Here is a 20,597-nt window from a genome sequence, read left to right as displayed (position 1 = left end):
ATCCCTGAGCTGCACCTGTGAGGAAGACACTGAGGTAGAGATTAAGTTGTTATTGAACGTTCTTCTCAATATGAAAAGTGTTGAAGTAGCCCAGGGTGAAAAGTCTTCAAGACTGAAGGAAAATTGCCTTTTGTACTGGAAGAGTTTTTCCCCGAAACTCTCCTTATTTAAATAGCCCTGTGGCCTTTGTCTTCTCTGATGACCAAGAGGAGGGCATTTGAGTCAGTGGTGGCAAATGAGTGGTTTTGAGCGAGTTCTTACACTTAGGGCTCTGTAGCTTGATAGTGCCTTCAAAATTAACACATGCCTGATATCTCCGTTCCTGGGTAGACCCATACACCCATCCCAAAAGGGCAGTAGCCTGTGGGAAGTACATATGGGATACACCACAGTAAATTGAATGGCCTGGCCCTTTTGACATGTGTGCCTGCCTGCCGTTCTGAAGAACACCTGTTTTTCCTCTGCACTTCCCAGGAGTTGTGGCAATGGAAGTAAGGCCAGTGGCTACGAGGGACAGTCTTCATCTTGGAAGATCCATCGAGATGGCAGGGAGCCCCTTGACATGTGGAATGTGGTCTCCTTTGGTGCTGGTGGATCCCACAGGTTGGTAAATGTCCATTTTCCAAAAGCCCCTGATGTTCCTTCTTTGTAGGGATAAAGACTGTGCATGGATCGATGATGACCTCAATACATGCATTCCTTGGAAAGCTGAACAAAATGAGTGAAAACTCTATACCGTCGTCCTCATCAAACTGAGGTCCAGCACATGGCTCCACCTGGGGCTGGAGAGAGGGACAACTTCCATTTATTGATGCAGGTAGCACTAAGCCATCCATCCAGGCTTAGGATGGGGTCCACTTTGGATCATAGGGAGTCATGGGGCAGTAGGCGCTCCTGTGCAGAGGAGATTCCTTGTGTGAAGGCCTCTCTGTGAGGCTGGGGCAGCATACACACTGTCTGCAGGACTAGGGTAATGTGCAGGTGGCACAGAAGAGTTAGCCGGTAACCCGCCACTGTGTGGCCAGGTTTGTCCTTGAGTGCTGGCTCTGGGTTCCCTTGTCCCCCAGAGGTAGCTCCTTGTGGTTGGGAAGAGCCCAAGGCCACATCCTTGCCGTTCTTTGGCTCATTTTTCTCATGACTGAGGACTTTTTAGTGCCCGTGGTGTTTTTGTAGCAACAGTGGAAGTCAGTTGTGAAGAGGTTAGTGGTTCTTATTCTCTTTCTGGAGAATATCCTGTGGATTGGCTCCATGAATGATTTGTGTGTCCTCCAGAGAAACTGAAATCCCATGGCCAGCGATGGTTACTCCAGGTGGGAATGAGAAGGCGCCATGCATGTATTGACTTGGTACCCTAAGACGGGGATGGTCAGCCACATTTGCGAGTGTGTACTGCACATCACAAATGCCATGTTGGCTTTGGGGTGCTGGGAATGGAATATGATCTGATGTCCACATGGGAGGGCCTTTCTGCAGATTGCTTTTGTTTCCTGGCAGTCTTTGTTCCGTCCCCAGTCACATGTTTTTCTCCAGGGAACATTTTATTGGAGTATATCGGGTCAATATCAGAAAAAAAAATGTTGTGGTTATCCCAGCATTAAGTGTGGTGATGTAACAGCAGTGTGGATGGTAGCTCAAGTGAACAGCAGCAGAACCAAAATATATTGGTGTATGTAAGTGGCCCTCTTCTCTCCTACCTATTAAGTCTGGTGTCAGTCTCTTCTTTCTGCAGTAATCTCAGTGATCAGAAACTTTCAGAAGGTCTTTTTTTGATATTTCGTGTCCTTGTGGTTGTACTAGTACTCCCTGCAGGGCTAAGTCTGGGCCATTCTGCTATCCTAGTGCTACTGGAGTTTCCACTGTTTTGGGGGCACTGTTTGGTCATTGTGGACACCTCTCTTGGGGCTCTTTAACAAGAAGTACGTTAGGGGTCAGGTTTGGGGCAGTGTTGACCCCCTGCCTAAGGTCAAAGGCAGTTTTCTTCCTAAATCGTATTGCAGGATTGACTGCCCAGGGGTTGTGTGACAAAATTAGGGTATCCCATGTGGACCTGTGTCCAATATCAAGGCAGTGTTGGATAATTTTCTGTATCTGCAAGGCTCCCATTGGACCCTTTATGTCCAGCAGACATTCACAGGCCAACTTTTCCCTTACACAGGGGCCCTCATTCCTGCCATGCAGAGCTTCCGTGAAACCATCATTCAGGTTTTAAGTGCAAGGATTTCTCTCGAGAGTTTTAATTTGTTTCTTTAACACACCATTTTCTTTTCTATAAATTCTGCTTTCTAGCAGAAAACAGATTGTGGTTTGTAGCACAGATGAAATTGTCAGGTCATAGTCTACTTTTCTGCCCCATCTTGGATTAGTGAGCCTTTGAAATATGTTCCTTGATCACTGGCAATGGTTCTTGGAATACCAGACCTTAGTTACAAGCATTGCAGACCTACAAAGGTTTGTAGTTATTTTTAACTGTGTGAAGCAATGGATTTGTTTGTATCTTGTCACTCATGGCTGTCAGCACAATTTAGGTGTTACTAAACCGGACCACACCCACAAATTATAGTGCCTCTCGTTCCTTCCGTAGTAGCCTGTGGGAAGTAGGTACAGGATGCACCACAACGGAATGAATGGCATGGCCCTTGAGACCTGTGTACCTGCTTGCCTTTCTCAAGCACACCTGTTTTGCCTCTTAATTCCTAGGTGGTCTGGCATGGAAGAAGGCCACAGGCTACGATGGATGATCTTTGTCTTGGGGGATTCCTGGAGATGGTGGGGAGCCCCTGAGCACGTGCGGCACATGTGGCGTGGGCTTCTTCAGAAGCTGGTGGACCCCTCAGGATGGTAAATGTCCATTTTCCAAAACCTTTTGATATTCCATCTTTGTAGGTACAAAGACTGTGCATGGATCAATGATGACCTTTATATATGCATTCCTTTGAAAGCTGAACAAAATGAGTGAAAACTCTATACTGTCATCCTCATTGAACTGAGGTCTGGCACATTGCTCCAACAGAGGGTAGATAGAGAGGGAACACTTCCATTTGTTGACGAAGGTTACTTTGAGGAGTTTGTCCAGCCTTAGGATGGGGTCCCCTTTGGGCAAAGGGAGTCGCAGGGGAGTGCGGCCTCCTGTGCACAGGAGATTCCTTGTGTGAAGGATTTTTCTCTGTGAGGGCAGGGTAGCACACATACTGTATGCAGGAGCAGGTGAATGTGCCTGTGGCACAGGAAGAGTTAGCTGGTAGCCTGTCTCTGCATGGCCAGGTTTGACTTGTCCTAGCTCTGCATTCCCTCATCCTTAGAGGAAGTCGGTTTCTTCAGAAGACTTAAATTTGTGGAATTTAGTAGAATATTATCCACGTAATGTTCCCAGTGAATGCTAGGCATATCACCCAAGATGGCCAGGCTTCTGGCCATAAACCATAGTAAGTAGTAGGGTGTGCATATATCCATGAGGGAGAACCTGAAAGGCCCTTTTTTGGCCCTCTAAGGTGAACGCCTGCACAAGCAAGTGAAGCACGTTATCTGCCTGTATGAGCCCCCTGTGCCTGGCCTGGCCTGTGCTCCTCACCATGTCTCCTGCTTCTGTTGCCCCTTCGCCTTGCCAGGTGGAGTCTGACTGATTTTTGCCACTGCTGCTGCCACAGGCCACCTGGAGCCCCAGCCAATTTGAGGAAAGTGGCTCTGCCTGATTTTCCTTTTTCTTTTTTTTTTCCTCTTTTTTCTCCATTTCTGACTTCAGCAGGTACTTGGAGTTGCTGCTTCTGCAGCCACAGAAGACTCCCCAGTTTGGAGGACTGTGGCTGTGGGCTCCCTAAGCATCTCTCTGCAGAGACCCTCCGTTTTCCATTTTACCCACCACATGAATAACTAACACAGTGGCGGAGGAGTGCATGTCTCTTCCTATTTGTCATTACTCTTCTAAGTTGCACAACTATACTCGGCCACTGGTCAGAATAAGAGAAAAAGCAGCGAAACCAGGAGGATCCTACAAGAAATACTCCGTTTCATTTTTGTTTGTGCATATACCTTTTCTGTTTAAATGTGGACTTCGATTTGATATGCTTCCAGTGCAGATACAGATTGCATATGTAAGAGAGTATGGAGTTGCATAGAAAGAAGACTTGTCATTTTCCTGTACTGTTGGTGTTCTAATATATCTTCGTGATTTTTTGCCTCTTCTGGCTTTAGAAGATACACCAACATGGTTTGCAACATAGCCTCTTCTTATTTTGGTAAAGGACCAAATGTGCATGTCAGTGATAGGTGTTACCTTGAATTGGGGTCAGTGCTTGTGTGATTATATTCAGTGATGTCATTTTCTCTCACACTCAAGTCACAAAATATTTAACCACTTATTTTTTTTTTTAATCTCTGGAGGAATAATCCAAAAGATTGTGCTGTAAAGCTGGAACAGTTTCCAGTTATGCTAATTATTTGTATAATACTTAGTTGACTTTATCCATGGTTTGTTGGCTTTTTTTCCTGTAGCTCGTCAAGGTTTTTCTGTGAGTTCTGTTAAAGAGTCGGAAAATGGAGCCTAGAAGACATGCTTCAGTTTCCAGGATGGTTGTGTTTTCCAGAGAGGCGTAGGTAAACCATTGGCGCAGCCCTGCCTCCCACAGATAATTCCGTGTGCAGTGTTTCATATCTAGACTTGGACTTCTGTCCTACCATACTTCTTTGTGTGCAGGTATTTTGGGGGATAAAATTCTTGTTTTCACCTGTATAGATGTCTCGCATGTACTCTTGTGATGGTTTGATTTATCCATTGTGTTCACGTTTCAGTGAGCACGATATGGGATTTAATTTCCAATCTAAAGTCTGTGACTGCCAGCTGGGCGCAGTGACTCACGCTTGTAATCCCAGCATTTGGGAGGCCGAGGTGGGCAGATCATGAGGTCAGGAGATCACGACCATCCTGGCCAACAGGGCAAAACCCCGTCTCTACTAAAAATACAAACTACAAAAATTAACCATGCATGGTGTTGTGTGCCTATAGTCCCAGTTACTTGGGAGACTGAGGCAAGAGAATCACCTGGTCCTGGGATGCGGAGGTTGCAGCGAGTTAAGATCATGTCACTGCACTCCAACCTGGGCAACAGAGACTCTGTCTAAAGAAAAAAAAGAAGATTATAATTATTTTCAACCTCATGTCTCCGTGTCACACACAGATCCATGAAGCTGTGTTCTTTTTTTTTTTTTCAGAGTATTTTCTTTCTTGTCTAGATTAGCTAAATTTGATTGTTCTATTCTAAATTCACTTAATCACTACTCTATTATTTTTGAAATTTTCAGTTCTGTTTTTTCACTTGGTTCTTTAAAAAAAAAAAAAAATACTACTACTACTTCTCTGAGATTTCTACTTTTTTACTTTTTTCAATAAGCTTTATAATTATTTCCCAAAGCATTTTTACCGTGACTGTTTTTAACTTCTTCAGATAAGCACAACATTTGGTTAATCTTGAGGTTGGATTAGTTAACTGTCTTTTCTCATCCTGCATATGATTTTCCTTCTAATTGTGATTTTCCAGTTCTTGTTAGATGGGTAATGTTTTAGTTTATCCTGCATTTTTTTTTTTTCCTTTTTAAGTTAGGGGAATCTGAATCTATTCAAATGTTTTGTTTTAGCAGGCGTGTGCCCTGTTTAGGTTTAATTTGAATGTCCTTGTAGGCCATGTTTTCATAGGCAATCTTGCTATCAGAGCTGAGGGGGTGCTGCTTTGATCACTTAGTTTATCTGATGTTGCCGGTCCTCCAACTCGTGCCTACTGGTACTTTCTGAGATGGCGAAGGGTTTTCTGTACTTTCAGATGCCGGGTATCTCTATGTAGGGGGAGGAGACTCTGGACCACAGGAATGAAGAGAGCATCCTAGATCAGGCAACTCAGTCATACGGGATAACCTGGGTCAACCAGCCAGTAGCTTCATGAAGTGTGGGAGGGGATTCTCCAGTGTAGGGAACACGGAAGCTATGCATGTGAGAAGGGCTACAGCGTGGGGATCCCCAGGCCATTGGAACGGTAAATGTCTGTGTTACACATCTTTGCTCACTTTTTCTGTATCCTTGTAGTTCATTGTGGAACCAGCACAGATTTCCATATGAAAGTTATTTTTTTAACCTCAAAAAGTGACAGAATGGAGTGTATCATGGAAAAATCTGACATCAAAACCTCAAAATGTGATATTGGTAAGCATTTTGTCCTGAGAATACCAGCTTTTCCTCTTAGGGGATCATGACACTGCAGTGACCATGTGACCCTGGCTGTGCTCATCAGCCTGGGCTGCTCACTGACTGTAATACTGGTCTCCATGCCTCCAAAGGTGACAGCTGTGTGCTCAGTGTCTGCCACATGTCTCGGGCTCAAGGTCCCTTTTATAAGTGTGCCTGGATCGATGATGACTTAAAAATGGATCTCATCGGAATCTGAACAAAATGAGTGACCAAATCACTTCTGTGCCACTTCTGTGAGCTGAGGTCCAGCGCAGGGACCGTGCCAGACAAACACGAGGAGGGCCTTCAGTTTGGTCAGAACAGGTACCAAAACGGCCTGTGGAATTAGAAAACTAACCAGCTCATATACAGTAGAGGAAATTGTTGGACAGTTATCTACCAATATGTGGTTGGGGGTAAGATGGAGACTCTTCAAGTGCTTGGCTGGTAGCATCTATACACTGCAGTAACCAGACACTGGGGAGCCAGCACAGGAGTTACAGGATTTACAGGAAATCATTGTGCAAACCCACAAGCCATTCGGACATTTGTGTGAGCGCTCAGAATATTCTGGTTGATGATTTGTTGCTTGATGGCAAAGAGTTTTCAGCATTCAAAGACATCATGATTTTTACTTCTCATTTCCTTTTAAGTGAAATAATCGCATGGAAATTAAAGAATAAATATATGAAATATATGAAACATATGAAATATAAGATATTTGTATCATATAAGATATAAATATATGAAATCTTATCGTTTATTTTCATTTGATTGCCAACCCAGTCACAAGGACTGAAACAGCTGTTTCTTTTTTGTTTTCCCATCAACCAAGCAAGCTATTTAATACATGGTTCAGTGCTGGTTTCCACTACATGTTGCAGCAAACATTTTTAGAAGTGGTATTTCAAATTCTTGGATTTTCACATGGATTTCATTGTCTACTTTCATACGTCCTCCATGTGTGACCACTGTATTATTTAAAAGTTGTAATAAATGATTTTGAAGGGTATGTGCTGGAGGTACTTTGGGATAAACGTTTTAGAAAACATTATTTTCATACAATTTCGATCAAAGACATGAGCATAATTGTTCTTGTTACACAGATGGCCCAATGAGTATCTAATGTGAATTCTTATAACTGCTCATAATACAATAGTTAGTTAAGCAAATTTTGTTTCACAACTTTCCTAATTTCCCCTGTACTCTGTAGATTGGGTGAGATAGAATTCCATGGAATTTCATTGCCAAACCAGTGAAGTGCTAATTTTGACATTTGTACCAGCTGACGTAGCTGTGAAGAAGCACACCAATGCCACTTCTAAGGTAACATTCAATTTTTAGTGAATTTATTCTTGTGAGTTATTTTTATTCTTTTAAGTACTCAAGAATTTAGGTTCACAAAGAATTGGTTAATACTAACAGTTCCAGACATTAATATTCTGATGAGCTGAGGCATCAGTCTCTTTTTTTTGTAAAGATTTTGTTCTTTTCTCTATTTCGAATAACATGAAATGTCCAACAGGAGTTATAAGTTAGTGTGTATTCCATATATGTTAATAGTGAAATATCCTGTCTTATGCAAGGCTAAAAATTGTCCATGTATGCTTCTCAGATTCATATACATACTCTCTTCCAACAGGACAGCATAGACCAAGAACTGGGTTTCATATGGATGAATTTATTCTTCCTTTGAGGCAAGACAAGAAGGAAAGAAAGTATTGGGACTAATGCCATCCTCAAGGGTCAGTGGGAACTCTAATATTGGTAAGCCTTTTGTCCTGAGAATACCAACATTTCCTCTTAGGGAATCGTAACACTCTGGTAACCATGAGATTCTGGCTATGCTAGTCCACCATGGGCTGGTCATTGACTGTGATCTTGGTCTCCATGATTGAATAGTGTGGGTTGGTGTGTCCCAGTGACCAGTGTGCTTAGTGTCTGCCACATATCTCAGACTCAAGGTCCCTTTTATAAATGTGCCTGGATCGATGATGACTATAAAAAAAAGGATCTCATCGGAATCTGAACAAAATGAGTGACCAAATCATTTCTGTGCCACTTCTGTGAGCTGAGGTCCAGCACTGGGACCATGCCAGGCAAACATGAGGAGGGAGTGAGTTTACAGGGACTAGGGTATTGGAAAACTAACCTACCCATATATATTAGAGCAAATGGATTGTTCTCAGGTCTGTAAATATCCAACTGTGATTTGACATAGCAAGTCTTTTTGTACTTGCTTGGCAGCATTTATGGAAACAGTTGGTAGACCCTGGGGAACCAGGACATAGTGAGACTCAAGGGACGTTGTTGCACCTACCCTTGAGCCATTCACACATTTTTCTGAGCTCGCAGAATTTTCTGGTTGATGATCAGTCTCTTGAGGGTAATGAGAGGGTCACCATCCAAATCCAAAGATAATAATGAGATTTTACTTTTTTTTGAGATGGAGTCTCATTCTGTTGCCCAGGCTGGAGTACAGTGGCACAGTCTCGGCTCACTGCAACCTCCGCCTCCTGGGTTCACGAGATTCTCCTGCCTCAGCTTCCCGAGTAGCTGGGATTACAGGTGCCCGCCACCACTCCTGCCTAATTTTTGTATTTGTAGTAGAGATGGAGTTTCACCATATTGGCCAGGCTGGTCTCGAACTCCCGACCTCGAGTGATCCACCCACCACAGCCTCCCAAAGTGTTGGGATTACAGGCGTGAGCTGCCATGCCCGATCTTACTTTTTATTTTCAATTAAGTGAAACAATTACATGGAAATTTTTTTTAAAAAATGGTACTCTAAGTAGACTATTCTAGTGTATTTTAATGTTCTTGCCAATTCAGTCCTAGGATTGTATCACTTGTTTTTTTGATTTTGGTTTTTCTTATGAAAAAGCAAACCACTGTTTTTATTTGAGTGCTGGATTCAACTATATGCTACCTCAAATAAACTTAGATTATATTTCAAATTCTTTTTTACATAGATTTCATTGGCTATATTCATATATCCTCAAAGGTTTTCATTGTGTTTGAAGAGATATCCTAATTGTAATAAATGCTTTTGATTGGGGATGCCAGGGGAACTTTGAGACTAATGTCTCAGATTTTTTTTAAAAAGTTTATATTTTATAGTGATCAAGGATGTAAGAATCATTTTTCTTGTCATTCATTGGATAGTCCAGTGAGTGTCTAGTGTGAATTCTTATATTCCCTTGTAACTAAATACTCCATTTGGCAAATTTTGTTTCATAACTTCCCTAATTTCCTCTACACTTTGTAGATTGGGTGAGATACAATTCCATGGAATTTTACCACTGAACCAGTGAAGGGCTAATTTTGTCATTTGTACCAGTTAACTAATTTGGGAGGAAACAGAACAACACACTCCTGAGGTAGTATCCAATTTTTAGTAAATTTATTTTTATTATTTTTAAAACTGTCAGTGATTTGGTTTTGTGAACAATAGGTTAATACAGTGTTAGGAATTATTAATCTGATGCGCTATCTGAAGCATCAGTTTTCCTTAAGATTTTTTTCTTCTCTGTACTTTGGATAACATTTAAAACATTTCCAAGAGTTACAAATTAGTATGTTTTCTATGCTGATTAATAATGAAACCTTTCGTCTATACAAATTTTAAAAAATGGATGTGTGTGTGTGCGCGTGTGTGTGTGTGTGTGTGTATATATATATATATATAAAATCTCTTCTCACAATATGATGCAGACCAAAACTGCATTTTACATTTTATATGGCCAAGTTTATTGTTTCCTTGTGTCGTAATATGATGGAAAGTAATGGGAATAATTCTGCTTCCTGTCCTTAGGGACCAGTAGGAATTTTCCCATGGTAAACATTTTGTCCTTAAAATACTGACATCCTGTTAAGAGATCATGACACTCCAATGACCATGGGACCCTGGCTATGCTAGTCCTCCAGGGGGCTGACCATTGACAGTGATGCTGGTCTCCATGATTAAATAGTGTGGGTCAGCATGTCGCAGGGTGACAGAAAGCTGTGTGATCAGTATCTGTCACATATCTCAGACTCAAAGTTCCTTTTTAAAATGTGCCTGGATCGATGATGACTTAAAGATTGATCTAATTTAAATCTGAACAAAATGAGTGACCAAAACACTTCTGTACCACTTCTGTGAGCTGAGGTCCAGCACAGAGACCACTCCAGTCAAATGTGTTGCCTGGAGTTGCAACTAGTTGGTCAGTTAGAAGCAACCACAGGGACTGGGGTATTTGAAAACCACTTGAGTGCATTTATTGGAGGAAATGAATTTTACATTTGTGTATAAAAATTCAATTGTAGGGTAAAATGGAAACTCTGAGAGTTTGGTTGGCGGCATCTGTATACCATAGAAACAGAGCCTGGGAAGCAGAACAGTGAGACCCAAGAGAAATGTTCCTGCCTCTACTTGGTCTGTTCCCACATTTGCCTGAACTACTGATTGACCTTTTGAGGGTGATGATATGGTCAGAATCCAAGGATATTATGAGTTTTTACTTCTTATTTATTTATTTATTTATTTATTTGGGGTACATGTGCAGAACGTGCAGTTTTGTTACATTGGTATACATGTGCCATGGTGGTTTGCTACACCCATCAACCTATCATCTACATTAGGTATTTCTCCTAGTGCTATCCCTCCCGTAGCCCCTGACCCACTGACAGGCCCTGGTGTGTGATGTTCCCCTCCCTGTGTCCATGTGTTCTCATTGTTCAACTCCCACTTATGAGTGAGAACATGTGGTGTTTGGTTTTCTGTTCTCATGTTTGCTGTAATGATGGTTTCAGCTTCATCTATGTCCCTGCAAAGGACACGAACTCATCCTTTTTTATGGCTGCATAGTATTCCATGGTGTATATGTGCCCGATTTTCTTTATCTTGTCTATCATTGATGGACATTTGGGTTGTTTCCAAGTCTTTGCTATTGTTAATAGTGCCGCAATAAACATATGTGTGCATGTGTCTTTATAGTAGCATGATTTATAATCCTTTAGGTATATACTTAGTAATGGGATTGCTGAATCAAATGGTATTTCTACTTCTAGATCCTAGAGGAATCACCACACTGTCTTCCACAATGGTTGAACTAATTTACACTCCCAACAACACTGTAAAAGTGTTCCTATTTCTCCACATCCTCTCCAGCATTTGTTGTTTCCTGACTTTTTTAATGATCACCATTATAACTGGCATGAGATGGTGTCTCACTGTGGTTTTGATTCGCATTTCTTTAATGACCAGTGATGATGAGCCTTTTTTCATGTTTGTTGGCTGCATAAATGTCTTTTGTTTTACTTCTCATTTTCTTAAAGTGAAGCAATTTCATGTGGTATCTTCCAAGTGTATTTTAATCAGTTGCCAACCCAGCTGCTAAGATTGAACCAGTTGTTTTGTTTTTCTCTTTTTTTTTCTATTAATTTAGCAAACAATTTCATATATAGTTTGCTATCCTTCTCCATGGGGCCTGCATCTTCAGATTCAACTAACCATGGATTGAAAATATTTGACAAAAAATTGTATGGTTTCATCTGTACTGAAGATGTACAGTCTTTTTCTTTCTTTTTTTTTTTTTTTTTTGAGACAGAGTTTTACTCTATCGCCCAGGCTGGAGTGCAGTGGCATGATCTCAGCTCACTACAACCTCTGCCCCCTGGGTTCAAGCGATTCTTCCACCTCAGCCTCCCAAATAGCTGGGATCACTGGCGCCCACCACCATGCCTGGCTAATTTTTGTGTTTTTAGTAGAGATGGGGTTTCATTTTGTTGGCTGGGCTGGTGTCGAACTCCTGACTTCAAGTGATCTGCTTGCCTCGGTCTCCCAAAGTGCTGGGATTACAAGCATGAGCCACTGTGCCCAGCCAAGTGCAGTGTTTTTCTTTGGTCATTATTCCCTAAAAAACACAGTGTAACAGCTATTTACACAGTATTTACATTGTATTCGGTATCATGAGTAATCTAGAAATGATTTCCTGCATGTAGGAGGATGTACATAGGTTCTCTGACATACTGCACACTGTGTTCGCTGTGTTTAAAGAAATGTCCTAGCTATAGAATACATACATTTGAAGTCAGTGTGCTGAGAAAGCACTGACATGGATAGAAAATATTCTAGCTGTATAGAATAGACAGAATAGAATAGAATAGAAAAAATTCTATCTGTGTCAGTCTGATCAAAGAAGTGAGTATAGTCTTGTCATGCATACAGTCTAATGAATGTCTAAAGTTAATTCTTATAACTGCTTGTAACAATATTTCATTTGGCAAATGTTGTTTCACAACTTTCCTAACTGGCCCTGTACTTTGTAGATTGGTTGTCACAGAATTCCGTGGACTTTAACCAGTGATGCGCTGATTTTGTCATTTGTACCAGCTAACTCATCTGGGAGGCAACAAAACAATATTCTCCTGAGGTAACATCCAACTTTTAATAAATTTATTTTTGTGGTTTGTGTTTTTTTAAGTAATTGAGAATTTCATTAGGTGTACAAGGAGTCACTTAATACAAATAGTATTAGGCATTCAGTATTCTTATGAGATATCTGAGCCTTCAGTTTCTTTTAACATTTTACATTTTGTTCAACTTTAAATAACATCAGAAACATCCTATAAGTGTAATAAAATTCTCATACTTTACATATAGTTACATAGTAAAGCCTCCTGTCTTATTTGCAAAATGAACATGTGTACTTCTCATTCCCATGTATATAATCTCTTCCCACAGAATGAAGTGGACCAAGAACTGGGCTTCATACGGATGAATTTATTTTTTTCTCCATGTGGAGACGTGAAGGAAAAGTATAGGAAATAATTCTGCCTCCCACCCACAAGTCCCCATGGGAATTTCTCACATGTTAAAAAGCATTTTGTCCTGAAAATAACAACATTTTTTCTTAGGGAATCAGGACACTCCAATGACGGTGAGACTCTGGCTATGCCAGTCAGCCATGGGCTGGTCATTGACTGTGATGCTGGTCTCCATGATTGAATAGTGTGGGTCATTGGTGACAGATAGCTGTGTGCTCAGTGTCTGCCACATATCTCAGGTTCAAAGTCCCTTTTATAAATGTGACTGGATCATGATGACTTAAAAATGGATCTTGGAATCTGAGCAAAACGAGTGACCAAACCACTTCTGTGCCAGTTCTGTGAACTGAGGTCCAGCACAGGGACCATGCCAGGCAAACACGTGGAGAGAGTTCAGTTTGGTCAGCAGCTGGTACCAAAATGGACCGTGGTATTGGAAAACAAACCCACTCACATAGGTTACAGCACATGAATTGTACAGAGGTTTGTATGTGTTTGTATGTATTTATATATGTTTGTGTACATATATCTTTGGGGATTATATGGCATTTCTTTCAGTGTTTGGCTGGCAGTGTCCATACTCTCATAGTAAACAGAACTACTCAAGAGTAGAAGGAACAATGGGAAACAGTTTTGCGTACCCTAGAGTCTTTTACACATTTTTTTTAGGTGTTATAATCTTGTGTGTGAGGTCAGTCTCTCAGGTTCATTAGGTGGACAGTGCAAAAGGTATTATGAGTTTATATATTATTTATTAAGTAAAGGAAATATTTGGAAATTGAAGAGTAGCTTTTATCTATTAAATAAAAGAATATATGGAAACTGAATGGCACTTTCTATTTGTGGAAAGTCTTAACATTTTAATTTCCTTATTTTAAATTACTAACATTTAATTTCCTTATTGACCTTATCACAAAAATTGGAATTTAAATTTTGCCTGTCACTCAAAGAGAAGCTTTTTAGACATTTGATTGAGGGATTCTAGTAGATGCTATAGTAAACATTTCTAATTGTAAAATGATTAAATTTTCAATTCATGGAGTTTTATGTGGATTTCATTGCCTGATATTCATTTTTTTTATTGGTGAGTTTCATAGATGTTTGAAGGGAGATCCCAGTTTTATTGTGTGATGCTAACGGAGGCCTTTGGTCTTAGAAAACTGACTTTAGTACTACCCATTTCCAGGGAGTGAGCATAATTTTTATTCTCATACCGTGTGGGCAAGTGAAGATCTATGGTTTATTTCCTATAACCCGTCATTAGTAATTATGAAAGTAAGAAAGTTGACAAATGAAACTCTTTTAATTATGAGGGTTTCATTTGTCAACTTCTTTACTTCCTCATTGTGCTTCGCATATTGGAGGTAATGCTGGAATTGCATGGAATTCCTACTGCTGCTCAACTAACCTGCTAATTTGGTCACATGTACCAGATTCCTTGTCTAGCAATGAAAACAATACACTTCAGAGGTAATACTGCAATTTTTAGTTAGTGCATTTGTCCTGGGTGAGTTCTATTATTTTATTTTCGCAAGTAAGGTTAGAATTGGTTTTTCAAGCAGTCCGTTAATCCACATGGTGTGAGGCCCTAATAATCTGGTTAGTCATCTGAGGTTTCTGTGTCCTTTGTCCAGTATTTTTATACTTCCTCTGTTTTCAAGAATACCCTACTAGCGAAATAATTTAGTATATTTTATGTACTTGTGCATAGTAAACCTGTTGTATATGTACACTATTTGCATGGTTGGCAAATGTACATTTGTACTTTTTATTTTTCTATAATTTTTTTTCTATTTTCAAAGGTTAATGTGGACGAAGAACTAGATTTCATGTAAAAGAGTTTATTCTTTCTACTTGAGGTGTGACTTGAAGGAAAGTAATGGAAATAATTCTGCCCTCCCATTCTCAAGGGCCGGGGGAGTTCTAATATTGGTAAGCATTTTGTCCTGAAAGCACAGACATTCTTCTTCGGGAGTCATGACACTCCCATGACAGTGAGACCCTGGCTGTTCTGGTCTGCCGTGAGGCTGGTCACTGGCTGTGATGCTGGTCTCTGTAATTGAATAACGTGAGTTGGCAAGTCCCCAGGTGACAGAAAGATGTGTGTTCAGTGTCTGCCACATATCTCAGACTCAAGGTCCCTTTTATAAATGTGCCTTGATCAATGATGACTTAAAAAAAATGGAAACCTTGGAAATCTGAACCAAACAAGTGACCAAGACACTTCTGTGAGCTGAGGTCCAGCACAGGGACCATACCAGGCAAACACATGGAGGGCGTTCAGTTTGGTCAGCAACTGCTACCAAAACTAACCCATCCGCATATGTTAGAGCAGATAGATGAATTGTACAGAGTTCTGTATATCTTTGGGGATTACATGACAATGATTTAAGTGCATGGCTGGCAGCATTCAAACCCCTAGTAATCAGGCTTGGTGGCACCAGTGTCCGAGGAGTGAGCATTGTAGAACTAGCTGTGCCAGCGCTTGAGTCATTCACACTATTTGCATAGATGCCACAGCATTCTTAGTGAGGATCAGCATGTATAGGTATGTTACGTAGTCAATTAGAAAGAAATTGTCAGTCTTTGCTTGTTATTTTTTCTTTCACCAAAAGAAATACGTGAAAATCGAAGAGTGGGTTGTATTCATGGAATTATCTTACTACCTGCTGGAATTTGCTTGCTAACTCAGTCTGAAGTATTAGAACAGCATTTGTTTTTCTTTTTCCTGTCACTCAGGGAGCAATTTTCTAAACATTAGATGACAGATTAAATTAGATGCTTCATTAAACATTTTAATGTGAAATAATGAAATTTCTAATTCTAGGGATTTTAGGTGGATATTGTTGGCTAATAGGTATATTCCTTCATTGAGTCTTTGTATATTTTAAGAGAGATTCTAATGTTAGTAATACTCAGGGGGCCTTTGGCCTTTGAGACCAAAATCTTGGAAACATTGATTTTCTATACTCATCCTGTTCCAAGCAACAAGCAGATTTTTTAGTTATGGAGATAGTCAAGTGACTATGGCTAATTAATTACAAACTGTTGTCAGGAGTCATTCAGTTGGGAAGGTTTTGTTTCAAAACTCCTGTAATGTCCCCTGTGCCTTGCAGAACGGAAGTGATTTTGGAATTGCATGGAATTCTCAGTGCCATCCCAAAGAAATGCTGATCATGTCACTCTTACTTGTTCCATTGCCTGGGGCAGAACAAAAGGATGTACTTCAAAGGTAACATCCAAGTTTGAATAAATTTACTCTTTATGGCTTATTTTGTAATTTTTCTGTAGTCAAGTAGATAATCGGTTTTGTGAATGATCTGTTAATAACAGTATGAGGCATTAATTATCTGGTGAATCATCCAAAGCTTTCATTATCCTTTATTTCCAATTTTTTTTTCGTTCTCCCTTTTCAGTAATATGAAAAACCTCCTAGTAGTTATGTTAGTATATTTGATATTGATATACATAACAAACCCTCCCTTCTTGTGCATGATTGACAAATGGACATACGTATTTACCATTTTCGCATATTTGTACTGTTTTCACAGATCGACATGAACCAAGAACTGGGTTTCATATGAAATATTTTATTCTGTCCTCTTGAGATGTGACATGAAGAAAAGTGTTGAGAATATATCTATCACCTCATCTTCAAGAATCAGTAGGAATTCTCCCATGGTAAGCATTTTGTCCTGAAAATACTGGCATTCCTCTTAGGAGGTCGTGACACTCCAATGACTTTGAGACCCTGGCCATGCTTGTGAGCCATTGGCCAGTCGTTGACTGTGATGCCAGTCTCCATAATTGGATGAATAGTGTGGGTCAGTGTACCCCAAGCTGATGGAAAGCTGTGTGCTCAGTGTCTGCCACATATCCTGGATTGACGATGACTTTAAAAAAAAAAAAAGAATCTCACTGAAATCTGAAAAAAATGAGTGACCAGAGCACTTCTGTGTGCTGAGGTCCAGCACACAGGACAGGCAAACAGGGAGGGATGTGGATGGTCAGTGCCCATAGGGACTGGGGTATTTGAAAGCTAATCTGCCTGCGTATGTTGAAGGAAATGAATTGGACAGTTGTCTATAAATATCCCATTTTTTAATAAAACAGCTGTTCCTTTGGTGCTTTGCTGGTAGCATCCATCCACTGGTAGTAAATAGACCCTGGAAAACCAGCACATATGTAGTGAGACCCCATGAGATATGATTGTACGTACCTTAGAGCCATCCACACAGTTATCTTGGATGTGACAGTCTTTTGAGTGAGAGCAGTTTACTAAGGTCATTTAGATCTTCAGTTCCAAAGATGGCGTGGGTCTTATCAATTAATTTTTTTAGGTAGAGGTAATATCTGGAAAATTAAAGAGTGATTTCTAACCGTGAGAATATTTTAGAGTTTGTTTAAATTTGCTTGCTAACCCAGTCCCAAGACTTATGACCTTTTTTTCTGTCTGCATAAAGCAATATTCTAGACATTTGAGTGATTCAAGTAGATGTTGTGAGATGATTACATTTCCAGTCCTTGGAATGTTATGTGGATTTTATTAGCTAATCTTCATATTTCATCAGTGGATTTTCCTATGCATGTTAAGGGAGGTCCTTGTTAATTGATATGTAGGTGGACTTTAGGGTTAACCTGAACAGGTCTTGGGAAAAGGACTTTAAACATTCTCCTGTTCTGTGGAATAAGTATACTTTTTTCTGGACATACACCTTGTCAATGAGTATGTATCATAATTGCTCATAAATTCTTATCAGGAACCATTTGATGTGGAAGATTTCTTTCTCAACTTCTCTAATTTCCCCTGTGGTTTGCAGGTTCCATGTGATACTAGAGTTGCGTGGATTTTTAATCTTTACACCAATGAAGATCAGAGGCTAACAGTGCCCTTTTTTTAGAAGTTTGCATTTGTCACTGATAACTGTAGTAACTGATCTTGTTGAAAAGCGTGAGAAATGAAGATCTGATATGTCACTTTTACCAGCTTCCTCAACTGAGAAAGAATACAACGAAACATGCTGAGGTAACACCTAATTTTTGATAATGTTTTCCTGGGTTATTACTGTTTTAAGTATTTAGGAATTTAAGGGGTGCTATATGGAGTCAGTTAATTCACATACTATAAGATCTTAATCTGATGAGTCATCTGAGGCTTCTGTTTGTTCTTTTCCAGAATTTTTGTGCTTTCTCAGTCTTGCTGCTGATCTTTCTGTGGGCATGAAGCATGGAGAGTGCCAGAGAGGCTGATCCTCAACAGTGTGACAGTGGAAAGTTGGGTGTGACCAAGAGGTATGCGGTGCCCAAATGCTAGTAGGTCCTCAGCAGTACCACCTGGGTGAGCATCACTCTGAAAGCTGAGAGTAGGTGGGAAGCAGCTCATGGTGAGAGGATTTAGAGGCCGCCTTTCCCTCTCTGCACACTGCACAGTTCTTCTAGTCACATATCCCGGGACAGTACCATACCTGTGTGTGTCCTGCCTACATTGCTGTGACCACTTTGAGTGGAATCAGGTACGGTGTAGCTCTGTGCAGCTTCTGCAAATTGCCACGCTCCCACTCTCAAGCAGGTTGAGTGCTACAAGTGATTTTTAGACCATTGTTTCTTTATTCCCTTCTTTTTGTGACTTCTTCCTCCCCAATCCACTGGGTGACCTTTGAAGGTAAATAATCCTGAGGTGATTGAATTTATGGAAATGCTATGCATTGTTGTGAATGGAGTGTTCACCAGGCCAACATCTTCTTGGAACTTTGAGCACACTGATAGTCTGGTTGCACATTTGATTTGTCTGGCAGCAAATGTTGGACAGTATTTGGACTGATGGAAGCTAGAGACAAACACGTTGACTGTTGTTGAATAACACTGGGAACATCCTAGGAGAGCGGTATATTAGCTAATTTAATAGGTACATAAACTGAATCCTACTGTCTTGTGCTTGATGGACCAGCAGACACATATGCATGTATTGTTCTCATGTTTCTGCATCTTTACCCTATTCCCACAGGTCGACAAAGACAAGGCACCTAGCCTCACATGAAACTTTATTGCTTTCCCTTGAGATGTGACATGACAGAAAATGTCAGAAATGATTTTTCCATCCCATCCTCAGGGACCAGTGGGAATTAATTTTACCACTACACCTTCAAGGGCCAGGTTAGGTTGCTCAGTGTTTTGTCACTAAAATATTGCCCTTTTTTGGGGATTATGTAATACTCCATAAGGCACTGTCTGTGCTGGGCAGCATGGAGCCTGGGGCATTGCTGTGTTGGGGGCTGGTCTCCATGACTTAATAGGGTGGATCAGTGTGTCCCAGAGAAGTGTACTCCAGAGTGCTCCTTTTCTTTCATGTTTCTGAGGCGAAACAGTGCCCCTTTTTAGAAGTTTGCACGTGTCACTGATAACTGTAATAATTAATCTTGTTGAAAAACCTGGGGAAACAATGAGTTAAATAATAACTCCTCTGAACATGAGGTCCAGCACAGTTACCTGCCCTAAACAAACTATATGGAAGGAGAGTTCAGTTTGTTCATCTGTGTGCTCCCAGCAAGGACTGTGGTACTGGAAAACTAACCAGCTTACATGCACTAGAGAAACTGAATTGGACAGTGACCTGTAGGTACCTAGTTTGGAGATGAAATTGCAACTCTGAGTTATTGATTGGCAACATAAATATGTTGATAGTAAACAGACCCTGGGGAATCGGCACTTGAGTTGTGAAATTGTAGGAAATAGCTATACCTACACTTGAGCCATTCACACTTTTGTTGGAGCTGCAATAATCTTCTAAATCATGCTTGCTCTCTTGAGGGCAATAAGATGGTCAGAATCCAAGGAAATTTGGGGTTTTCACTTTTCATTTCTCTATTAAGTGAAAAAAGTTATGAACTGAAAAATAGGTGTTACTTATGTAATCTTCATAGTATAATTTAATTTGCTTGCCAGGCAGTCACTGGGATTTAATCAGTTTCTTTGTCTTTCATTTTCTCATTAGCTGAGAGAGTAATTTTGTGTGCACAGAAGTACTGTCTTCAGCTACATGCTGCATTAAACATTCCTAGATGTGAAATGATTAAATTTCCAAGTTTTTAAAATGTGGATTTTTCTGGCCACTTTTATATCCCTTCAATGGGTTTCTAATGGATTTAAGGAGAGAGCCTAGTCATAGTGAATGGTGGTGTGCTGGGTGTGCTGAGGAAACTTGGAGACCAATGTCTCAGAAAACAATTATTTCTACACTGTCGTGTTTCAAGCACCAGGTATTGTTCTTGTCATACAGATGGTCCAGTGAACATCTCTGGGGAATTCCTTACAACCAACCTCTTGTTACAAAATATTCCATTAGGAATGTTTTGTTTCTCAACTCCCTGATTTCCCCTTTATAGATCGGAAGTGATATTGGTGAAAGACAACACTTTGCCGCTTGGAATTCTCACCTCCACACCAAAGGAGGACTGTTTTTGTCATTTGCACCGGCTTCTTTCTCCAGGAAAGATCAAAACGATGCACTCCAAGGGTAACATCCAGTTTTTAATACGTGTAATTTCCTGGATTATTTTTGTTGTGTTATTAAATAACT

The 20,597-nt window shown here is 40.4% G+C and overlaps 1 protein-coding gene and 6 non-coding genes across 23 annotated transcripts in view; all 7 read left to right on the top strand.

The window, feature by feature from the left end:
* LOC119619277 (uncharacterized) overlaps positions 1 to 20,597 on the top strand; it is a 146,305-nt gene that overhangs the window by 65,221 nt on the left and 60,487 nt on the right. For 12 of the 17 annotated variants that reach the window (XR_012091411.1, XR_012091413.1, XR_012091407.1 and 9 more), the window contains 18 exons: positions 475 to 603; positions 2,698 to 2,838; positions 4,489 to 4,690; positions 6,071 to 6,187; positions 6,322 to 6,535; positions 7,425 to 7,537; positions 7,854 to 7,978; positions 9,480 to 9,591; positions 10,520 to 10,628; positions 12,524 to 12,627; positions 12,939 to 13,504; positions 14,824 to 14,953; positions 16,138 to 16,253; positions 16,573 to 16,702; positions 17,842 to 18,047; positions 18,198 to 18,313; positions 19,026 to 19,174; positions 20,404 to 20,534. Coding sequence is in view for 3 of the 17 variants with exons in the window: in XM_073011992.1 (XP_072868093.1) it covers positions 19,098 to 19,174; positions 20,404 to 20,534 (208 nt within the window). In the remaining 14 variants the exon portion in view is untranslated. Of the gene's footprint in view, positions 1 to 474; positions 604 to 2,697; positions 2,839 to 4,488; positions 4,691 to 6,070; positions 6,188 to 6,321; positions 6,536 to 7,424; positions 7,538 to 7,853; positions 7,979 to 9,479; positions 9,592 to 10,519; positions 10,684 to 12,523; positions 12,628 to 12,938; positions 13,505 to 14,823; positions 14,954 to 16,137; positions 16,254 to 16,572; positions 16,703 to 17,841; positions 18,048 to 18,197; positions 18,360 to 19,025; positions 19,175 to 20,403; positions 20,535 to 20,597 lie in introns of all 17 variants that reach the window. The other 5 variants (XR_012091409.1, XR_012091412.1, XR_012091403.1 and 2 more) reach the window with 5 other exon arrangements.
* Positions 670 to 761, top strand: LOC119619475 (small nucleolar RNA SNORD116). Its single transcript, XR_005235948.1, has one exon. It is a non-coding gene; the product is annotated as a small nucleolar RNA SNORD116 (small nucleolar RNA).
* LOC119619480 (small nucleolar RNA SNORD116) lies at positions 2,901 to 2,992 on the top strand. Its single transcript, XR_005235953.1, has one exon. It is a non-coding gene; the product is annotated as a small nucleolar RNA SNORD116 (small nucleolar RNA).
* On the top strand, positions 6,388 to 6,479 carry LOC119619503 (small nucleolar RNA SNORD116). Its single transcript, XR_005235971.1, has one exon. It is a non-coding gene; the product is annotated as a small nucleolar RNA SNORD116 (small nucleolar RNA).
* Positions 8,197 to 8,291, top strand: LOC119619502 (small nucleolar RNA SNORD116). The gene has a single exon (XR_005235970.1). It is a non-coding gene; the product is annotated as a small nucleolar RNA SNORD116 (small nucleolar RNA).
* On the top strand, positions 10,274 to 10,365 carry LOC119619505 (small nucleolar RNA SNORD116). Its single transcript, XR_005235973.1, has one exon. It is a non-coding gene; the product is annotated as a small nucleolar RNA SNORD116 (small nucleolar RNA).
* On the top strand, positions 13,289 to 13,376 carry LOC119619506 (small nucleolar RNA SNORD116). The gene has a single exon (XR_005235974.1). It is a non-coding gene; the product is annotated as a small nucleolar RNA SNORD116 (small nucleolar RNA).

This window comes from Chlorocebus sabaeus, chromosome 26 (genome assembly GCF_047675955.1).
Source record: "Chlorocebus sabaeus isolate Y175 chromosome 26, mChlSab1.0.hap1, whole genome shotgun sequence".
NCBI lineage: Eukaryota > Metazoa > Chordata > Mammalia > Primates > Cercopithecidae > Chlorocebus > Chlorocebus sabaeus.
This window is presented reverse-complemented; position numbering and strand designations above follow the sequence as displayed.